The sequence below is a fragment of the Globicephala melas genome, chromosome 19, assembly GCF_963455315.2.
Source record: "Globicephala melas chromosome 19, mGloMel1.2, whole genome shotgun sequence".
NCBI lineage: Eukaryota > Metazoa > Chordata > Mammalia > Artiodactyla > Delphinidae > Globicephala > Globicephala melas.
In genome coordinates, this window is record NC_083332.1 from 52,467,613 (window position 1) to 52,491,217 (window position 23,605).

The following is a 23,605-nucleotide window of genomic DNA, read 5'->3' on the forward strand; positions in this document are numbered from 1 at the left end:
AAGACTTACTGTCCGTGCCTTGCCTCTCAGCTTTCGATCCACTGATTTTGGTTTTCCCACTTGTATCTCTCAGATTATGGTGTCTATTGGTGTCACCAAGGTATCTATGGTCCTGACCATACTGCTAAGCTGCCTTCATAGGGTATGTGAATTCCAGAGAGAAGGAATTCTGAGAGTTTAGTGTTTCTTTTCCCAGTGAATCAGGCAATAAACATCATTGAAAGAGCTACACTTTTGCCTGAGCCGCAGCTGGTATAACAGCATGGACCTGGACTTGCTGATGGATGCCGAGACCATACAAAAGTGACGCATCTATTTTTTTCCTCCCCGGAGCTGTGCTGGTTCTGCAGCTCAGTGGCGGCTAGGGCCTCTGTTCTGCAGGACGGGGTTTGTTAAAGTTGTCGAGAATAAGGCCTACTTCAAGAGATACCAAGTGAAATTTAGAAGACGGTCAGAGGGAGAAACTGACTACTATGCTTGGAAACGATTGGTAATCCAAGATAAAAATAAGTACAACACACCCAAATACAGAATGCTAGTTCGTGTAACTGAGATAACGTTGGTCAGATGGCTTAGGCCCGTATACAAGGAGATATGATAGCTTGTGCAGCTTGTGCTCGCAAACTCCCAAAGTATGGCGTGAAGGTTGGCCTGACAAATTATGCTGAAGCATCTTGTACTGGCCTGCTGCTGGCACGCAGGCTTCTTAATAGGTTTGGCATGGACAAAATTTATGAAGGCCAAGTCGAGGTGACTGGAGGCGAACACAATGTGGAAAGCATTGATGGTCGACCTGGTGCCTTCACCTGTTACTTGGACGCAAGGCTTGCCAGGACTACTACTGGGAATAAGGTTTCTGGGGCCCTGAACGGAGCTGTCGATGGAGGCTTGTCTAACCCTCACAGTACCAAACGGTTCCCTGGTTATGATTCAGAAAGCAAAGAATTCAATGCTGAGGTACACCGTGGAAAGCACATCATGGGGCAGAACGTTGCAGGTTATATGTGTTACCTGATCGAAGGAGAGGAAGCTGTTTACGGAAAACAATTCTCTCAATACATAAAGAACAAAGTAACTCCAGACATAATGGAGGAGATGGGTGAGAAAGCTCAGGCTGCAATACGAGAGAATCCAGTGTATGAGAAGAAGCCTAAGGAAGAAATTGAAAAGAAGAGGTGGGACCGTCCCCAAATGTCACTTGCCCAGAAGAAGTATCGGGTAGCTCGGGAGAAGACAAGCTTCCTTAGAGCTCAGGAACGGGCTGCTGAGTTAATAAACCAAACCACAATTTCTACGAAGATTTTTCAGATAAAGACAGTAATAAACTTCAAGAACAAGTTAAAAAAAAAAAAGGGATGAATCTTTGCTTGGAAGTTACCTGCCCCACAGGAGCCTAGCAGTATCCTGAAAGTGCAGATTATTTGAACAGGTAAGGACTTGCTTATCAACTGAAAGTCACCTTCATTTTGACATATGAGAAAAACCAGAGAAAGCAAGCAAATTGATCTATGTCACACAGCAAGTTGGTGGTAAAGCCGGCACTAAAACTTTGGGATACCTCTGAGATCTTCATGGCTCCTTCCATCCATCTGACCTAAACTTGATGGGATGAGTAAGAGTTTTTTAGGTAGCCCTGTAGGAAAGACAGAGGCAATTTAGGAAAATGGCCCAGACATATGAGAGGCCATGTGGAGATGAGAGAGAAAGCCTTCCCTTCATGTGTATGCTAAAAACAGAGATGGAAAAAACTGAAAAAGTAGAAACACTGGCTACCCCAGAAAAACGTTTGGGAGGTGGGTCTCTTTAGGAAAACTCCTACACAAAGGAATCCATAGAAATGCGGTCAATCTGGAATAACTGCCTAAAAGCAACCTAAAATATCTAAGGAGCTGTCTATCTAGCTTGCCTTATCTCATTCCATATCAGTTTGATCTTCCAAGATGGTTGCTGGCATCAAGAAGAGAGTGAAAAACCATAAGTAGGGGAGGGCCAGGGAAGCACAGCATTCCCTTAAACATATTCCTTTATGGAGGCAGCTCAAGGGTGCGGTCAAAGACTTGTATAATTTAGTGACACCAAGAGACGCCATAATCTGAGACAGACAAGTGAGGAAGCCAAGATTAATGTCTCAAAAGCCAAGAGGCAAGTTATAGAAAATAAGACCCATGATCCACGCAGGCTCGCACCATAGGTTTGCGATGTTAGTGACTTTATCTGAAGGTGCAAGAGTCCTTTTGACTGAGCCCATCCTTGTATATGTAAAAGGCCCATTTCAAGGGGGTCCAAAGACCACCATGATTGGAAAATATGCTTCATGTGGTTAGAGTGGTAATAGAACAGACAGCTCACTGTCCACTCCGAGAAGTCCTGTAGACCTCAAGGAACTGACAAACCTCTGTGGTCTCGCCATCAAAGCCATGGCACGATGCCAATAAAGCCAAAATGAAGAGTGTAGAGTGCCAGAGTGATCACATGTCTCTGAGGAAAGAGTGAATGGATTTACTTTCTCTCTAGCATCTATCTCTGCCTAGACATGTTCATTTTTCTGGTTGTTTTTTCTTTTTCCTCCAAAAGATTTGCTTCAGGTCAGCTGGAGAGAGGAGTTTTGCTTAACTCAAGATTTGGCATGGACAACCACAGTGGAATCAATTTTGAAAGACCCAAAATGTGGGGTCTGGAATGACTGGCCAAAGTTACTGAAATTGTTTTCCACAGAAAGCCAGTGACTACTCAAAAGTTATTAGGAAGTCTAGGCTGCCTACAATTATCTGATGCAAATAATTATTTGATGCATATGCAAGGAGCCACACAGGTCCCAATTTTAAATAGGTACATGCTGTGATGGGCTGGGCTATGGTGCCCAGATATTCGGTCAAACATTATTCAGGATGTTTCTGTGAAGGTGTTTACTGGGTGAGATTAACAATTTAAAGTGATGGCCTTTGAGTAAAGCAGATGACGTTCCATGATGGGAGTGGGCGTCATCCAGTAAGTTGAAGACCTTCATAGAACAAAGGCTGACTTCCCCCAAGTAAGAAGGAATTCTGCCAGCAGGACTGCCTTTGGACCAGAAGTGCAACTCTTCCTGGGTTTTCAGCCTGCCAGCTTACCCTGCAGGTTTTGATTTATCAAGCTTCCACAGTTGCATGAGCCATCGCCTTAAAATAAATCTCTTGGGGCTTCCCTGGTGGCGCAGTGGTTGAGAGTCCGCCTGCCGATGCAGGGGACACGGGTTCGTGCCCCGGTCTGGGAGGATCCCACGTGCCGCGGAGCGGCTGGGCCCCTGAGCCGTGGCCGCTGAGCCTGCGTGTACGGAGCCTGTGCTCCGCAATGGGAGAGGCCACAACAGTGAGAGGTCCGCGTACCGCAAAAAAATAATAATAAATTAATTAAATAAATAAATCTCTTGATAGGCAGAAAGATAGAGGATAGATTAGATTGATAGATGATAGATTAATTAGATAGATTAGATGTATGATGAAAGAAAAAGAAGGAAGGAAGGAAGGAAGGAAGGAAGGAAGGAAGATATACGCCTACTATTGGTTCTGCTTCTCTGGAGAACCCTGACTAATACACACACACACACACACACACACGCATAGTCATACTACGTGTCTACTATATGTCAGGCAATATGCCAGATTATTTATGTCTGTTCAATTCTCATAAGTACATTACAATCTAGATATTATTCTCTCCATTTTATCGGTGAGAGAATTGAGACTCAGAAAGATTAGCTAACTAGATCACAGCTTACAAGAGACAGAGCTAGGACTTGAATTCAAGTCCATCTGACCAAGACATTGTGCTCAATTCCCAAAGTGATGACAAGTAACCAGGCAAAATGAAACAAATTAAGTGGCAGAACATGTGAAGGGAGAAGACCCACAAGTGTGGAATCATCTCCCGATAACAATCAGCAGCAAAATCATTTACAATTGGAAAAGACAGGCTGCTGGAAGAGACAGGGCTGCCCTGGCAGAGGTAAGCACAGTCCAGACCGCTCTCTCTGGCTCTGCCCATTCCTCCGAGCTGCTCTGATGGGTTTTAGCTGATTCCAGACGTGCCCTGGAGGGAGAGAAGATTCATGGCAGCCCAAAAGGAGGACAATTAGGTTTCCCATTAGCTTCCTTCATGAGTTCATCACTGACTGTTTCTCTTTGTTGCAGTATTTTCGAAAATTATCCCAGACAGGTTTCTGGAATACATGGGACTTGGAGATTTTTTTTTTAATGAAGGACATTCCACTGAGAGCAAGCCTCAAGACTGACTCATCAGAGGAAGTGTGTTCTTGGGGTAATGCCGATGGATGTGGGCAGCTGAATCCCAGCTCTGCAATTTTAATCTGGGTGAACGTGGGTATGCGGCAGTTCCCCAAGTTCATCCCCGGATCTCCAATGCCTAGCTTAGAAAAGGATGGAAGAGGACTCTTAATCAGCCCCACTTCCTCTAGTCTTCCTTTCTCTGGCCATGCTCGTAGCTTTCCCCCAACATGTTTTTCTGCCAAAGGGAAACCTTTACCAGTTTTGACTGGCAGCTAATCTTGACGATTCCTCTGCTTAGAGTGCCCGAGGATGACGTCATAGGGGCATTTTCGTACCTAGAGACGAGCATTTGATTATTTGAAGATTTGTATAAACCTCTCCATTCTCCATCAGCTTAGATAATCCAGTGTTGACCAAACGGTTGTCTCCCTTGCTCTCTATGCTGTGAACATTTATTTCCAGCTTCCCCCAGATTTTCCACGGATGTGTTTGCAACCCGTATGTGTCTCAGCATCTCCAACTTTGACTCTGTTTTGTTTTTATTTCTCCCTTTGTATAGTCTTTAAGTGATCCCCGATGGTGTGCGTATGTGATTTCATATCAAGAGAATGGTGTGGCCATAGCAATGAAGCATTAGGGTGTATCATAAATCAACCACAGTTTGGGGAAACGATAACACGTGTGATTTATAGGCTATTTCAGCTCTGATTTCCATATAGCTATTCTCTGATTCACAATTATTCCTGGAGGAGTAGAAAGTAAAAGAAAGTACAGTGTGGGTGGTAGATTTCCTCCCCAGAAATCCATGATAGTCATCATCTCCATATAGAAGAGCACATACTCATGCTTTCCAAAGGATGAATGTTATCCATGGCAACTGGGAAACTGTCAGAGCTGGAAGAAGTGAGTCAACTAAATAGCATTTTCCCTTGACCTGGGTAAACCAAGACTAATTTTATATATTTGTCAAGAGAATTCGAAAATTGCCAATAATTTACGGCAGGGTAAAACCCCTAGATTTTAACCTAATCTATCAATATGTAAATTAAATATATAAAGGTTGATGATCAACGTTTGTTTACGTTAAGTGAAAGCAGAATATGTGCGTGAGTTTACCGAAAGGCAGTTCTTTGCACACACACACCACTTTGGGCCTATTAGCCTTAGCTTGGGGGGACCATAAAGTTTATCTTCCAAACTGGGATATTTCTAAGAGTGAAGGGAGGTGCTTTTAATTATTCCAGTCAACGGGGGTAGCCCCTGGCCACCTGGCGCCTGTTAGTCATCGTGATCTCCGTGTCACCTGCCCCTTCACTAGACCCTTCAGAAGCAGGGCTCAAGGTGCCTTGGTTTCTTTTAGTCAGAGGCCATTTTCTTCTCTGTTAGGGGCTAAAATACGTTTGTATGAAATAAAGGACACACTGATGCCCGAAATAAATTCACCCAGGTGCCTGGTATAAGATAGGCATTCAATAAAATATATTAATAATTATAATTTTAAATATTAAATTAAGTATACCCTATCATGGCTTAGAGGGCTAGCATCTTTTGCAGGTGCTCAAACTCAGTGATTTGGGCAACACTTTCAAATGTTTGATTTTCATTTTCTTACTGGAGGTCTTTTTGTTTTTCAAATGTAATCTTACCTAGAACCCCAATATATAAAAGCGATAAAAACAATTACGTATGTGTTATTGGAGAAAAGCTCTCCAGCATCTGCAGTACTCCCAAAAGACAGCTTCAGAGCCAAACACTTCACTTGGAGCAAAATTCAAACTCTACAAAGCTAAATAAGCCCTGATTAAAATGTTAAGACATCAACTAAGCATGATTGGGAGAGAGAATCCCAATACTTTGGGCGAGGTCAGAAGTGCATTACGGGTGAATTGAAAAGAAATACCTTGCATTCACTAGGTTTTTGGTTTTCTTTCAAGTTCAACGCGTACAATACAGCAAGTTGAGTCCTGAGTGATTCCTTCAACTTCAGAGACAGAACAGAACAGGTAGAGGAAAAGACCTCTGCTATTTGCAGCGTTTATCTTCAGACTCCTTCAGACCCAAGAAATCAGTCAGTGGAAAACAGATTTTCTGAATGAACCCTATGATATTTTTCTTAAACTTCTCCTTCTGTCTGGCCTGCCAAGTCCTTGCTTCAACCCTCTAGGCTGGGTTGATAGCAGTTGTTCTTTCTAATGTCGGTTGAAATATAAGTAGGTGCTTCCATTTCACTGTGATGCTAGAAGATCCCACGAGATGTTCCTGTTACAGATCGTGAGGGTTGGAGCAAAGACTTGGATTGGTTGACTCATTCTAGGAGAAGCTTCTTTCCCAAGCTCCACGAAGTTCCACAAAGCCAGAGCTGTCTGCAGTGGGTCTAGGCTAACATCACAACAGAGCCACACCCAGAAACTTGCCAGGCTCAATGCTCCTGGAAGCAGCTGCTGAATGGTTAGGCCACCCCGAAGCTTCTCTCCCATCCCACACACTCCTTTCTGTCTCAGTGGACCTTGGAACACCACTGTGTTAGTCATCTACTACTGCAAAGCAAATTACCACCAACTTAGGTGACTTAAAACAACATGCATTTATTATGTCACCGTGTGTATAGATCAAGAATCCAGGCACAGCTTAGCTGGGCCCTCTGCTTCACACTTATAAGGCTGCAGTCAAGGCACGAGCCAGGGCTGGAATCTCATCTGAAAGTTCAACCAGAGAAGGACTGGCTTCCAAGTTCATGTGGTTGTTGACAGAATTTCGTTCAGGAGGATTGTGGATTGATGGCCTTAGCTCCTATCTGGCTGTTGGCAAGAGGTCATCCTCAAGACCTTGCCATGTGGCCTCACCACTAGGTCAACTCACAACATGGCAGCTCGCGGCATGAAAGCAAGGACGCAGGTCAGAGAAAGACAATGTGAGATAGATATCGCAATCTTTTATAACCTGACCTTGGAAGTGACATACCACTACCTTTGCCATATTGTGTGGGTTGGAAGAAAGTCATAGGTCCTGCCCACACTCAGTGGGAGTGAGTACCAGGAGGTGGGGAGTACTGGGGGTCCTCTACGAGGCTACCTGCCACTATCACTGTCTGCTGTTAGGGACTCATATGAAGCAGAGGAAGAATTCGAGGTCAATGCATTTCCAAACAGGCATTCAAGTCCTATATCTCTAAACCACTCTCCAGCCTCCCCATAGACCATGGGGAGAGACCGTAAGTCTTCTCTGTCTTCTTCAAACACACCATGACTACAAGCTGTATGGCCACCATGCCTGCTCTTCTCACTGCCTAGAAAGCTCTCCTCTCAACTCTACCCAGGCCCCTGTTGAGATGTCATCTTTCCTTGAAGTCCTAATGTGTTTACCTGTTGGATACTTATTTATTGAGCTCCTACTACATGTTAGGCATTGTCTGGAACCCTGCCCCACAATAGGAAAAAAACCCCACAATCTGTAACCTTGAGGAATTCTCTATTTAGTGGAAGAGACAAATAAATAACTAGTCCTCAGCACACCCTATTGCAAGTACTATGAGAGAGATAAGCGCAGGGTGCAGAAGTAGTAAACTAGGGGTGTGACATGGTTGGATGAAATCCACTAATCTGCCCATAAGTTGAAGTCAAACTCCTCAGCTTGGCACAAAAACCCTTCACAACTGGTACTACTTCATCCCTCTTTTTTCTCACTATATAGTCCAGTCACAATGAGGAAAAAAGTCAGATGTGTTGTCCGTGCTGTGCTTGTCCATACTCCCTTCCATGCGTTGTTCTCTCTGCTAAAAACATTCCTTCTTTCTTGTTGAGCTTGTATGCATCCTTAAAAGAGTTAAATCTAATGCTACCCTGTCTTGGTCTGCTCAGGCTGCTATAGAAAAATACCATAGACTGGGTGGCCTAACCAACACAAATTTATTCCTCATGGTTCTGGAGGCTGGGAGGTCCAAGCTCAAGGTGCCAGCAGATTTGATTCTTGGTGAGGGTCCTTTTCCTGGCTTGCAGATAGCCAGTCTTCTTGCTGTATTTCATATGGCAGAGAGAGGAAATTCTGGTGTCTCTTCCTCTTCTTAGAAGGGCACTAATCTCATCATGAGGGTCCCATCCTCATGACCTTATCTAAATCTAATTACCTCCCAAAGTCCTCATCTCCAAATATCATCTCACTGGGGGTGGGGGTAGAGCTTCAACATATGTACCTGGAGGGGACACAAATATTCAGTCCATACAACTCCCCTTTTTAGAAGCCTTCTCTGAATCCCTAAAAACTTAAGCAGCTACACACACTGTGCTTCTGTAACCCTTTGTACTTAACTTGAGTAGCATGTGCAGCGAGTATTATCATTGTGAACATGAGTCTTTTATTAAACTGCGAGTGCCTTGGTGGCAGACTGTGAGTCTTCCTTGCTGTCTCCTCTGTGAGTACAGGGCAAGGTGACCACCCAGCAGTGGTCAGTAAACACTTGGGAAGAGCACATAAAAGAGCAGAGAAGCCCTTCCCTAGCACTCAAGTTATTCCCCACTCACCTTGACTCTTCCTTTCGGCTCATGTAAACACCAGCTGAACTCCTGGCTGCCTGAATCTCAGCTGGAATGTTTGCAGTACTCGGCCATCCTCTAGTTGGTGAGAAGTTCCAACATGTCCACCCAGAAATTAGAAACCTGAACGCCCCTGACTCAGAGTATTTCGTATGTTATGGTCTTTGAACCCCAGTCTGAATTGGATACATCTGTCTTCAAAAGAACTTAAATTCCAACATGAAAGTCAAGGAGGAAAATAGCATCCTGGTATTCAGAAGGCGGGTTCCCATAGTGTGAACTTCTCTGTCTGGTTAGGATTGCTTCCCTGTGTTCGAACACCCAGGCTGATGATGTTTCACTCAGTTATCAGTGCTCTTAAAGGAACTGCTTTATGGCCAAGTTTCTCTGTAATCTTTAAAGCACAAACTTACATTACGATGAACCATATTTTAAATGAAATCTCCAATGTATTTCAGTGTAGTGAAAACTTGTCTTTTACAAAGCTTTAAAATAAAATTTAATATATTTTAGAAAGGCTCACTACATGATTATTTCTAGCCTTTTAACCTAGTCCCTAATATTGACTGTGATCATAAAAATATCAGTAACAATAACTACCATTTTGAGCATTTATCACGTGCCAAGAACTATACCAGGTGTTTTCTACACGGATCTGTTTGGTTTTTGCCATTTTATTCTCTAGAACCATCTGACCTTGATGTGACTAACATACTTTGTAAGTGAGAAAATTGAGACTCAAAGAAGTGTCTGAGGGCAGACAGAGAAGACATAAATTTGGGGGGAACCAGGAAGAGGCCTCAGTTCCTAGCTGACTGTTGCTCAGAGGTCATCCTCAGTTTTTCTATCCCATTCTGTCTCCTGACATCCAATCCTTGGGGATAAAGTCTTTTGTTCCCAATTATAAATGAGTCAGTGCACCTGAGGCTGCAGAATCCGTAACTTACAACCATACTAAGATGGGGACTAATAATTGTGTCCTTCTTGAGGAGAGATTTCAATAAAAAGGGGTGGGAGGAAGGACAGACAATGGGAGGGACATCAAACCAAGGACCCTGGATGACTAGAGGGATCACCTCATCCCCTGTTAGAAGATGACCCAGACGACTCAGCTTTGTTGGACCGAAGAGGAGAGCAGATCAATAACTGAGACCTTCACCTACAGTCTGGTCCTGTTCTTCATTCCTTCGGCAAGTGCTGCTGTGCCTAGCTATCGTACAGGATTAGATAACACGCCTAACGTAAACAAATACCCCTCGACATCTCATATGGAAGTTTGTAAGTAACCAAGTGTTTCAATAAGTCAACATTCTGTTTCTACACTTGTGGCTTAAAATCTCCTTATATTATTCCAAAAAGAACAATGAGCACAGGTAAATAATTCTTTCTCAATTTTGCAGCATCTGAGGGTAGATCCCTATAGACACCTCCAACCCTCACACCCCTTCTCTTTGTGTAACTGAGGCCACTTGAGCTCACCCTAGGCTCTCAGGCCACTCCAGAGCCACTGAGAAGTGGATTGCAGGAGGCTTTAGTTCAATACATGAAATCTGACACTGCTCAGAAGACGAGCCTTCTACCCTGCCCCGTGACACAGCTCTCACTCCCTAGCACTGTTCTGATAAAGTCATGGCCCCCTCAGGACTGCCGGCATGCCCTTTGCTTTTCCTGTACCCCCTTTTGCAGTGGCTCTTCCCACTTGTTGTCATGCACCCCCTAGCATGTCTTGGCTTTGCCTCTTCTTGTGAGAACACGTAGCGACGTGGCATCCATCACCCCATTCCCTGCTTTCATTGACAGAAGAATGGACAAATACCCTGACCTCAGAGCTGCTTTGTATTTTTTCCTTAAACAAAAAATTAAACTTTCTTCAAGTGGAAAAGAAAAGCTTCCAGTTAACAGAAGGTTCTGAATGAGACTCCTAATATTCTAATACCAAAACCCTGAATGGCCAATGAATATTTGCCAGTGTTGATCTGAAACCCACAGAACAGACATTCCAGGTGTGGCAAAAGAGCAAATGCCACGAATGCCAGGATTTTCTAGAAGCTGGAAACTAATTAATGTCTATAAAACTTTGAACCATACAGATTCTCCTCATCAGAAAAAAAAGAAAGAACAGAATATACAGACATTCATCCTCAATGCCACAGTTATATTTAGGTCATCTCAAATAGACTGTCAGAGAGATAGATAGATAGACATACAGACATGTAGACAGATGGTAGACAGATAGATGAGAGATAGATGAGAGATAGATAGATAGATATGCTGGTTGGAGGGAAGGAGGCAGGGAGGGAGGGATGGGCAGGTAGATAAATAGGTAGATAGGTGTATAAATTGATAGATGGATAGATAGATAAACTGGTGATTAGTTTTGTTTGAATGAACCGACACTTCCTTCTCCACGACTACCTGTACTCAGAAGTCATCATAAAAAGGGATCTGACGCTACCGACCAGCTAAACATCAGAAAGGAGATTTCAGTATGAGAAGCTGTGACATTCTCTCCTTGTGCAGTCACCAGCCAGACGGTAATACGGATTCTGAGGAAACAGACGCGCTCCTCATGGGACGGGTCCACTCCTCCTAAAGACGTGGGTAGAATCAGAGCCCCGGTCATCAGCAGCGCTCTAACTCTTCCTGACTCTGGACCCCTCAAGGAGCAGAGGCTCTATTCTGTCTGCCCTGCCTGAGAAATCAAAACCAACAGAAATTGGTAAAACAGAAGCGAGGCCAGCGGAGGAATTCAGCTACCTACTTTCTGAGAGCCAGGCATGGAGGAGTATGTCTGATTCCCTCCCTCCCATCCTGTCCGGCCCTCCAAAGGCTGGCCAAGGCCCATTTGGAGTGAAGAAAGACAAAGCATCTCTGGGAAGGAAGGTGGGAGAGGTGCTGACAGTGAGTTGTAACTTGCCCGCACAGTAAAGGTGGCAGTGAAGGGGGAAAATCTGAGGGGCAGACCCTGGGGAGGCGGAGATGATGAGAAAGTAAGCCAGGGAGGAGCAGGGTGGGAGGATGGAGGGTGTTTTGCATTAGCTTAATAGAGGCAAAGTGGAAAACGGAAAGGAATACACAGGTCAGAGGATATGGGCTCCACGTAAAAATACAAGAAAGTGCTCTACCTCAGGATGAGGAGAGGCTGGCCAGCTACGAACCTCTCACCAAGATGACATGTGAGCTTTCTTCCTTAGCGAGCCGAAAGGGAAGCGTGGGGAAAGGCAGCTTCTGTTTGTGCAACTCTGTTCAAAATATCTCACACAGCCTCAGACCAGCCTCCACTCTGGAGTCCTCTTTGTGGAGACAGGGTCTACTCCTCTCTTGACTGACCCATGGCAAGAATGCAATTCCATGCCAGTGTAGGTGGTAAATAGCGGCAGTATTCTTTAAGCACCTATTAGGTGCCAGACATCTACACCCTGTGAGGTAGGCATTCTTATCCCCATTTCACAGATGAAAAGATTGAGGCTTGGGGATAAGAAGTCACTTGCCCAAGTTTCCATAATGAAAGAGAAGCAGATCAAAGTGTGAATACCAGTAACCCCAGCTGCACTAAGTTCCAAGGAGTGTGTTTTTTCCATTACACTCTTGTCTCCGAATTAAAAGCAGGAAGGGGGCTGAGAAAAAGGGAGGAGACCAGAGTGGCATGGGGACAGTTTCTAAACGACTACTTGTGCTTTATCATTTTAACACAGAACAGGAATAGGCAGTGCTGTTGGGAGATGATTTTCCCTGAGTCTTACACATCCCTGCACCTCTTGTCAGCAGGGGCACTGACCGACTTTGTTATGTACCATCTTCTAAAGGATGCCCAGCACACAGATTTGGAAGATAGAGATAATATCTCCCTTGGGAGCAACGGGCAGTCTGCTTACTATCTAGCAGGAAAAATCAGCTTCCTCTTCTGTGACGTACCCTACAACTTGTGTATGTGTCACATGGCTCCCTTTGCCTTGCCCCGCGAGCGCCAGGGCAGGGGGAGATGACACAAACACGAAGCTCATGCTGGTTGCTATGCCAGGAATCACAAAGTCCTTTGTCGCTGACCCAGGAGTTTCACGTTTTCTGCCAACATCCATGAAACCTTGACAGACTAACTTGTTACCTGGCCAAGTAGGGTAATATCTCAGACTCCACAACACTGGAGGCTTCATAGAGCAGCAGGGAATGGACAGAGAAATCCAGACGAATCCTACGTGTCTCATGGTGCCCAAACAGAGTTCAGATGCTCCCACGTGGCACACCAGTAGGCATTCTGGTACCTCGTGCATCCTTGGGCAGTGCAACCTGGGAAATATCTCGAATGCTAATTAGGCCCCAGCAGGTCCCAGTTCCTGAGTGAACACCATGATTCCCTAGGCTGCCATATATCTATAATGGGGTACTTGACCAAATGCTTGAGAATGGCAGACACTTCTGAGAGTCTTATGCACATGATTTAATTGAATCTTCAAAAGAACTCTATGAATTAGGAATTATTGCTCTCAGAAAGGTAAGTAACTCATTCAAGATCACACAGCTAGTGCCCAAGTCTGTCTGAATCCATGCCTGCAATTAGCATCCTAGAAGACTCTCTTTTCCTGCCAGCAGTGAATTCATCACTCTTCTTGAAACATATTCCCTTTCAATTCTTTAAAACAATTCTTTAGACGAGCAACTGTGCGCTAATAAGAAGACGCAGTTGCCATTCAGGATGGGGAAAAAAAAAAACTTATTTAGTTAACGAGGAACACTTGTTCAAGGAAAGAAGCACTCTGGGGCAAGTGAAACTTTATTTTTTTCCTTAATTATCTGAGGTCCACGTTAGGGTAATCCAAACCACCCCACAGAGAGGATGCAGTCTGCAGAACCCCAATTTTCCCCCTCTTATGACCCTTTTGGAGGGAAAGAAGATGTGAGGCCAATAAGGGCACTGAGAATGCCTTTTGCTGGGCCGAGAGATATAACCCAGCCCCTCAGCTCACGCTATAGTCAGCACTGAGGCCAGGCTGCAAAGGCGGGTCTGCCGGCTGCTTACGTGGCTACTAGGACAGAGGGATGGCCAATCTTCAAGATGTCTGGCAAAGTCACCTTTGGGGAAGAAGCACTCTGGAGTCCTTCTGGAAGAGTGGAATGTGTATAAACACTATGGAAGAGAATATGGGATCCCTCTTGTGCCTGTCACCAGCTCAGGGATTCAGAAGAAGCCCCCTCCAAGCTCAGAGATGGTCAATGCACCAGTAGGAGTCCTTGGCTTTCATAGATCGCGATCAGTTGTGAGAATCACTGCAAATAATGAGTTACTGTATTTACCTGAGGGTTGCCCCAACACCTAGCAAACTACAACCAACTCAGTGTTAAAGCAACAGAAATGTCTTCTCTCACAGCTCCGGAGCCAGAAGTCCAAAATTAAGGTGCTGGCGGAACGATGCTCTCTCTTTTAGCTTCGGGTGGTGGCTGGCACTCCTTGGCTTGCAGCTGCATATCTCCAGTCTCTGATCCATCATACGTGGTTCTCTTCTCTTTGTGTGTCTGTGTCTTCACAGGGCACTTTCCTCTGTGTGTGTCTGGCCCCTTTTTCTTTAGAGTCTCTGTTTAAATACCCTCTACTCTGTGAAGATTTCCTGCAGACCTCCTTCATTCTCTACCTGGGTAGCTTATTTGTCTCTTTGGTCAGCATTTCTTTATTATAATTTGTTTCTGTCTTTAAGGACCATCACCTCCTACCTCACTGGTGTGTAATCTATATGTGGGCAGAGGTTTTACTGTGCTTTTCTTACAGTACCTGGGATGTAGTAGAAATTCAATTAATACCTATTAAATAAGTGAACGTATGAAGGAGATGGGTTCATAAGTCAGAGAGAGTGGGATGTCCTTACAGCCAGCACTGGGATGACTCCAACCACCAATAGGCACTGGTTAGAGCGTGCCATCGCTTACACATTAAGCGTAGATACTTTGTCCTATTGAAGAATGTGGGCTTTGGAGTCAGACAACTGGGGTCCTACTGCTGGCCCTTCCCCATAGCTCCTCTGTGACCCTAAGCATGTTACTTAGCCTCTCTGAGATGCTGTATAATATGGATGTGTGGTTCTGACTTCATAAGATTATTGTATACATTATTCATTTAACAAACATTTATTGAATATCTTGTTGGGCGCCATGATAAAATAGGATAAGGCCTACACAGTGCTTACCAAAGATTCTGTCATGTCGGAGGTGTAGGTTAAGTGGCATTTTGCTCAGTTGAATACCCAATATGTGAAGACAGATGAGGAGATCCACCAGGTGTAGTGTGAAGATGACCAGAGAGACCAAATGTCCTCAGCATCCTTTCTCACTATAGGTGCCCCACTCTGCCCACCCACTGTGACCAGAGAAGTTTCCACTCAGCAGCTGGTGAGAAGAGGGTATGAGGGGTAAGTGGGAAAAAGAATGTGAGAGAACATTGCCCAAGTGGGGCATCATTTGTCACCGTTCTCTTGGGGGGTTTTGGTACCTCATCAACTCCTGAGGTACCAATCCTATCAGGCAAAGGTGAGGGCTGGGAAGGTTGCAAGGAGAGGGAGAAAAGCGCAGTCTTCAAAGTCAACATTGGGTATGAGGTGAGTTTCTGCCACTTACACACAGAGGATGGGCAAAGAACCATATTCAGAGAGGATATTCATTTGGGGGTACCATGGAACACCTACGATACGCCTGCTGTATTCTTTGCTGAACACTCTACTGCGTTAAGTCCCATCATCCTCCCGTCAACTCTTTGAGTCAGGAATTAATATCCCCACTTTGCAGATGTAGAAAACGAATCCTGTGAGATGTCCCAAGGACAATGAGCCACTAAGTAGAGCAGGGGGTGGAACTAACCTCTGTCCGCATTCCTTCTGCTTCCAGCACTCCACATCCCTCCCATATCCAAGATTCCTGGGTGTGGAGTTTTCCAACCATAAGCAGGCCAAAGTTCTAACTGGGTTGTTCAGTGTGGAAATGTCTACATGGCCATTTTTATCCCATCCCTTTATAGAAGACACAGAGTTATTTGAGTTTATTGGCACAGAGAACTTTCTGAAATGGCGTTGCCCTCTTATATGACACCATACGATCAAAACCATACTAATGAAATAACGTTTTATCTCTGGGGTGAAAGAAGGAAAACCTTAATGTGGTGAAACCAGACCAGAGTTTCTCAACCTCAGCACTATTGAAACTTGGGGCTGGATAATTCTGTTTTTTTTTTTTTTTTTTAACATCTTTATTGGAGTATAGTTGCTTTACAATGGTGTGTTACTTTCTGCTTTATTACAAAGTGAATCTCCTCCATATCTCCATCTCCTCCCATATCTCCTCCATATCTCCAATCTCCTCCCATATCTCCTCCCTCTTGCATCTCCCTCCCTCCCACCCTGCCTATCCCACGCCTCTAGGCGGTCACAAAGCACCGAGCTGATCTCCCTGTGCTATGCGGCTGCTTCCCTCTAGCTATCTATTTTACGTTTGGTAGTGTGTATATGTCCATGCCACTCTCTCACTTCGTCCCAGCTTACCCTTCCCCCTCCCCGTGTCCTCAATTCCATTCTCTACGTCTGCGTCTTTATTCCCATCCTGCCCTTAGGTTCTTCAGAACCTTTTTTTCTTACATTCCATATATATGTGTTAGCATACGGTATTTGTCTTTCTCTTTCTGACTTACTTCACTCTGTATGAGAGACCCTAGGTCCATCCACCTCACTACAGATGACTCAATGTCGTTTCTTCTTATGGCTGAGTAACGTTCCATTGTGTATATGTGCCACGTCTTCTTTAGAGGCTGGATAATTCTTTGTGGGAGGGCGGCTGTCATACACGCTGCAGGACGTTTAGCAGCATCCCTGGCCTTCACCCACATACTAGAAGCACCTCCTCCCCCAGCTTGTGATAATGAAAACTGCCTGCAGATATTGCCACAGGTCCCTCGAGACGGGGCTGGTAAGTATCACCCAGTTGTGAAACAGTAAACTAGACGAACACGGGTCCAAATTCTTAGTCTACAATTTTCATGGCTTTGGGAAAGTTACACACTCTCCTTGAAACTCTTTCTCATGTATGGAATGGAGATATTAACTCCTGTCTTGCAAGGTAATTGTGCCAAGATAATGCATGCAAAGCACATTGTATGTGGGTCCTCAGAAGATGCTCAGTACATACTTAGAAAAATAAGAACTTATTTTTTAAGACTTATGATGAGCTTTCACAATGCCCACATCTGAGGATCTTGTTTCCTTTACCCCTGTAGAAGGTGAGGTACACACTTTAAAATTGCTGCTGCCCCTTCCATACAAATTGACCTTGAATATTTATGAATAATATCTATCCATTATATTATGCCCATTATCTCCTTTTAATCTTTTTAAAACCGCTTTATGGAGGTAGGATTGACATACAAAAAGCTGTACATATTTAATGCGTACAACTTGATGAGTTTGGAGATAAATATACACCCGTGAAACCACCACCACAGTCTACACCGTTAACATACCCATCGCGTCCTAAAGTTTCCTTTTAATCTTTACCACAGTCCTACAAGGATCGTGGTTGCCATCACCATTTTAAAAACAAGGAAGCATAGGGAGGGTGGGAGGGAGGGAGACGCAAGAGGGAAGACATATGGGAACATATGTATATGTATAACTGATTCACTTTGTTATAAAGCAGAAACTAACACACCATTGTAAAGCAATTATACCCCAATAAAGATGTTAAAAAAAATAAAAAAATAAAAACAAGGAAGCAGTTTTAGAGACTTCTTTAAGTAACTTACCCAAGATCACACAGCTAGAAAAAAGGGTTCAAATTCTGACTCTACATCCCAAGATATTTGCTAGTATCTTATCATACTTCCATATATACCCAAGAGGCACGTCCTGAATTCTGTACTGAGAACAGGCTCTTCCGCTGAGTTTACAAGGGAAAATAAGCAACTACCTTAGGTGGGAGGAATACATTTTACATAAGGGGAAGAACAAAGGGTTATGAGAGCACAGAGGAGGCATATTTATCTCACCTGAAAGGTTCTAGAAGGCCTGCTAACAGAAAACATACAAAGAGAATCACGAGTTAGGAGAGAAACAGTCCAGATAAAGCTAACACACGTGCAAAGTCCTAGCACTGAGAGCAAACGTGATGGGCACACAGTTGGCCCTCCTATCTATAGTTCCACATCTGCAGATTCAACCAACTGCGGATCAAGAAGGTTTGGGGAAAAATTCCAGAAAGTTCCAAAAAAGCAAAACTTGAATTTGCCATGTGTCATCAACTACTTACATTGTATTTACAACTATTTACATAGCATTTACATTTATTAGGTATCACAAGTCACCTAGAGATGATTTATAATATACAGAAGGTTATACGAAAATATTACGCCATTTTATACAAGGGACTTAAGCATCTGTGGATTTTGGTATTCATGGGGTTGGGTGGTCCTGGAATGAATCCCCCAGGGATAGCTGTAGTTAAGAATGGATGAACTTTGCAGAGCAACGAGGGGAGAAGGCAGGGGTGAGACGGGAGGTAGGCAGGGGCCAGACAATGAAGGGATGTGTCTGGCTGGGGTGTTTAGAGCTCTTGTTCTGGGTCAGGGAGCTTGCATGTTTCAACTTCCTCCTACATCCTACTTCTCACATCGACCCCCTAAAATCTCTCTCCAGTGGCTTAACGGGTTATAAAGAGCTCCATTCCTTTGTGAAGGCTGCTGCTATGAAGTTGACTTTCCACACTTTGGCAAATAGAAATGCTCTCCTGGTAAAGTTGATCCATGGTTACCAGGCCTTTTGGCCAAGAGACCTAATGAAGAAAGATGAACACGACTGCTGGACTTTATACAGGACCTGTGACAAGTCACCAGCCCCTTCCCAGAAGCCTGCGTGAAAACAGACGCCTAGCTCAGCAAAGAGAGGCAGTGCTCCTGGCAGGCTGTTGCTGGGGAAGGAAAATGGGCGTGCCAGTTTGGGGAGCTGGGGTGACGCAGCAAGGGTTTACGAGACCCGATCTCTGCGGAGCTTGGCAGACACTCAGAGGCCAAGGCTTCCTGAGGAGGAAGGTTCCTCGTCAGTACCTCCAGCTTATAAGGGTTTTTCATCAGAACCAGCAGACAGGCTGCCCTGTTCCTCACACTTTAAAACCTTCAAATAAGAAATGTCAATTACTTTTCAGACTTGAGAAACCTAAACTATCCAAATTGGCTGTTTTGCAACGCGTATACATAGAACGTGGTCGCTGGGTTAAAGGCACGTCTTGTGGAGTTTTTTCTCGTATTCCTAGCATGTTGAACATAGTGGGTGTCTGGCAAACGATGGGAGCCAGGAAGTGAATCGTAATCCCTGTGGCAGCCTAAAAAAATGTCTGGCCCATCTTTATTTTTCACAGGTCCAATCACCACTGATAGAAATATGAGGTATCCAAAGTATTGTGGATTAACTATTCCCAAAGTATATCATGTTGCCTTGGTTCTCATGTTGAAAAGCGCAGGGCAAGTTGGAGAAAGATTTTCCTGGTGAAGGAGACAGGAACAAGTCTGAACATCAGAGAGGTCCATAAGACAAACGCATACACACACACACACACACACACACACACACACACACACACACACTGAAGTCACATATTATTCAAGTGTAAGATTTTTTAAGTCATCATGTAAGTAAATCACTTGTGATATAAAATTACCGTTGAAAAACTTCCTAAAGAAGGATGGAAAGAGAATGCTGAGTAAGAGGGGAAGTAATGTCATGCAGCCGGGCTTGGAAGTGATATGTTGCTGACCATTAGGGACAAGGTGCCTGGATGAAAGTGAGTGGGGGAGGGGGAAGGTCAGAAGGTTCTACTAGATTCTTCTCTGCTGCCCAACCAAACTTCAGGAGAGGAGATGAGTTATTGGAGTTTCCACTGCATGTTTCCCAGTTTCCACTGATGACCACACACAATTTTAAGCTTAGCTAATAAAAAACATCTAGAAGTTTCTCTAATTGAAAACCAAAGATACTCAAGAGATTATTCCTTTGTTGCCCTGTAGTACAGACTTTGAAGGAAGGTTACGTTTGGCTGAATCTGGGCGCTGTAGAATCTACCTGACCCTCTTAGCAGGAAACACACAGAAAGTTGTGTAGTTAATTTCAGGGGTTCGTAGTCCTCTGGAAGTGCATCCACGGACCTTCCCGTAGAAAGAAAAGGTTTGTTAAGCAAATTAACTGTGTATAGGAAGCACTCTTTGAAGGAAGTAAAACTCCTGCCTCTAAACTTATTCCAAATAGTTTTTTTATGGATAAGTTCCCTTTTTGATAAAGTTGCTAAAAAGGCTTATTGAATGATGTAAAGAGTCACCCCTGGGATTTTTATTCCCAGTATTGCATCATAATGAGTAAGTTAGTCTACAGGAGAAGTTTCAAGGGAACCAGAAGGTTACACGAGTTTCTCCCTGGATGAACTTGGACAAGACATTTCCCCTTCTCAAAGTGCAGTTTCTTCATCTGTAAAGTAAAAGGATTGTGCCACATAACCTCTAGAGCTCCCTCCACCTCATGAGACAATGAATGCTTACAAGCCAGACCCTCTAGAAATTCTGCTACGTCTTCCCTGGAGAGAAATCAATGGTTAAATTCTGATCTTTATGTGAACAGAAGAGCAAAACCTTTCCTCAGACAAAGCAAGAAGGAACAGAGGCCTCTGTTTCGATGGAGAACTGAAAATAAACTAGTTGTCTCATTTTCCACCTCAGCCTCTCCTTTGAGAATTAGAAAGCTATTCTTGGGTTTAAAAAACTCCTCAAAATTATCAACACTGGCAGAAAATTAACCATAGTAAACTGCAAAGATGTCTCAAGGAGCCCGAGGAGAAGGCATAAGCAGGTTCCTGTCGGTTCCCTGTTGGCCCCATTCCTCCTTCTCTTGATGATTACTTTTCTTGTAGGGTGAAGCCCAGCTAGGAATGCGTAGGAAGGGAGGAAGAAAAGGTGAGTCATCATTTGTTGGTGATTATTCCAGGCCAGGAATTGTGCATATGTGATTTCATTCCTCAGGGGAATTTGGTTGAAGGATGCGGAAACGAAGCCTCAGTGGCGATAAGAAACTTGCATAAAATTATACAAATAGAGAACATCAGGATAGAGAGGTCAACCCAGGTCTCTCTATCCCCAAGCCCCATGTACTTTTCACTGAACCAGGCTGCCTCCATGAAGATCTGGTGTGTGACCCCTATGAAGATGTTTCTGCATCTGAAAGCAAAGATGACCTAACGTGTAACGCACGACTCGGAACTGTAACGTCCAACGCTACCCAAAGGGCCACAGGTGATGACGGCAAAGACTACAACAAGGGATGACACTGAAAACAGCATTGTTGGGGGGACAGCCAGCGTCACTCAACGACAAAGCACACAGTGAAGATGAGGAAACTGGGCCAGTCTTTTCTACGAACCAGCTATGAATCTTGAGTAACCACTTAACATACCAAGGCTCCTGTTCCTTTGCCTTTAAAACACAGAGGAGTGGTATCCTTAGACCCCTTCCTCACTGAGCCTTTGTGATCATGAGAATAATATATGTAAAGACACACTTGGAAGAACAAAGTAGTGCTTTATGACTGTGGGGTTTGAGAATTTTTAACATACTTTCTGGATCTTTAGTTCTAGCCCACAGCAACTAACCAGACAGTTACCTAACCTAGCTATAATTCACTTTTGGTTGTTGTCTGTATTACCATACTTACTAAAGAATATAATAGGAAATAAAAATACAAACAGATTCAGACACTATTCCTTTAGTATAACCGTATGTCCCCTGACTAGTTAGCGCCCCAGTCATGAGTTTCCAGTTTCACCCAGGAGACCGAAACTTCTCTTCATTTCACGGTGAACTTCTTTTAGCCTAGCTCATATCGCTCTTTCATGCCTGGTTTCCAAATGTCAACTCGTAGTAAGAAATGAAAGCTAAGAGCGCCCTGTCACTTAGCTAACAAGCAGTGTTATGACTCAAACGGAGATCTGCTTGACTTAAGAGGTGATGCTCTTTCTACAAATGCTACCCTCTCCTACAGCAACGAAGAGCCAACAGGAGAAAGAGAGCCTGAAATTCCACTTGTCTGATTAATGCAGAGTGCCTATCTAGAGATTTATCTTTGTTTTTCTACTAAATAAATGGTTACATTTCCCCAGCCAAGAATACACTGGGCTAATTAATAACAGCCCTCTTTCAAAGTCTACTATGTAGAAAAAAAATTCTATCCCCAGGGACCAATCCCTCACAATGGCCATGGAGAGACCAACTCAGGAGTTCCTCCCTAAGAGACCCTGGAGAGCGGCCACACATTTACGTCCTATTGGCCATTCACACCTTAGCAAAGATTAGCACTGGTGAACTGTCAAGCAGAAAATAATATGGAATGAATGGAGGAGGAAAGGGGAAGAGGGAGGAACAGAGAAAGGGAGACGGGCTGGGAACGCAGGCAGGAACAGGAAGGGAAGGAAAGACAGGTTGAGAGCCTCCTACTTTCCAGGCACTTTCTGGGTAACGTATACATGGCTTCACTTAACAACCTATAGTATTAAACTTTTGGTTCATTACTCACTATTTATTCAAATATTCTAGATCAACTTTACGAGCTATAACTTACATGCCGTAAAATGCTGCGTCTGGTTAGGTTATTCAACTAGGTAAGCGTCACCATCATCGTGATAGGCAACACTTTCATCACCCCAGCATCCTCCCTCCTTCTCCATTTACAGTTAACTCTCTTAACCCCGGGTTCTGGCAATCACTAACCTGATTTCTCGCTATATAAATTCACTTGTTCTGGACACGTCACCTAAATGAAATTATACAGTAGGTAGCCATTCTCATCAGACCTCTACAACATGAGCTTCTCTCATGTTGCAGCACGTCTCAGGATTTCATCCCTTTTTTCTTTCTGAATAGTATTCCATTACATGGATATTCCACATTTCGTTTATCCGTTCATCTGTTGATGAGTTAATTCCATTTTGGGGGCTATTACTAGTAAAGCTTCTCTGAACATTTATATACAAGTGTTTGTGTGAACCTATGCTTGTGTTTCTCTTGGGTGAATACCTAGGAGTAGCATTGTTGGGTCGTAGGGTATGTGAATGTTTACCTTTTCAAGAAACTGTCACACAGTTCTCAAAAGTGGGTGCACCATGTTACACGCCCAGTCTCCCTTTTTCAACCCACTAGCCAAAGAAAATATTTTGATTATCAGCCTAATATCCTCTTCCCCTTTTTCTTGCTCATCAGAGGTTAATTTGAGTTAAACGATAAAGTGCTGAAAGGAAAGAGCTAGAAAGAAGAAAGTGCTGAGCATATGTGGGATAGAAAAGGATTCTTTCCCTACAGTGCATGCCTTCCTTCACGTACACACATATACAACACACACGCATAGACCCCCAACGAGGGCAGTTAAGAGACGGATGCTGAAGTGTACAAAGGAGAGTGACTGGAAGAGGAAACAGGATTAGTAAGTATAACCGTGGGCTGTGTATTTGGGCTCTGTTCAGTGCCCTTCAGCGGATGTGCATGATAAACTGTGATTCCTGAAGGTGGCGCTGCCACAAGACCGAATCATATGAGCTTCTGGATTGGGAAGGGCCCCATACGGATGAAGGAATCAGAGCTCAGCAGAGCTCTGATTGATTACTTGACAGTAAAGCAAAACACAGCACAGTCAGATCTGAGTCCCAGGCTGGCCTCATTATAAGCAGAAGTTGGGAGCCTGGTCCCCACCCTTCACAAGCTGCCCCCATCCCCGACCAGCCCGGCGTGGAGTTACGCTTGTACTTCAGTGTAACGGA

General features: G+C 44.1%; 1 protein-coding gene across 1 annotated transcript; it reads left to right on the forward strand.

Moving 5' to 3' along the window:
- Nucleotides 1-319: 319 nt before the first annotated feature.
- Nucleotides 320-21,124, forward strand: LOC115857026 (large ribosomal subunit protein uL18-like; the record flags this gene model as incomplete). Its single annotated transcript, XM_060288305.1, is given in 4 exon segments — nucleotides 320-548; nucleotides 551-1,317; nucleotides 20,714-20,756; nucleotides 20,967-21,124. Coding segments are annotated over 4 exon segments (1,197 nt in total), but the record flags the coding sequence as incomplete, so codon positions are not given.
- Nucleotides 21,125-23,605: the final 2,481 nt, after the last annotated feature.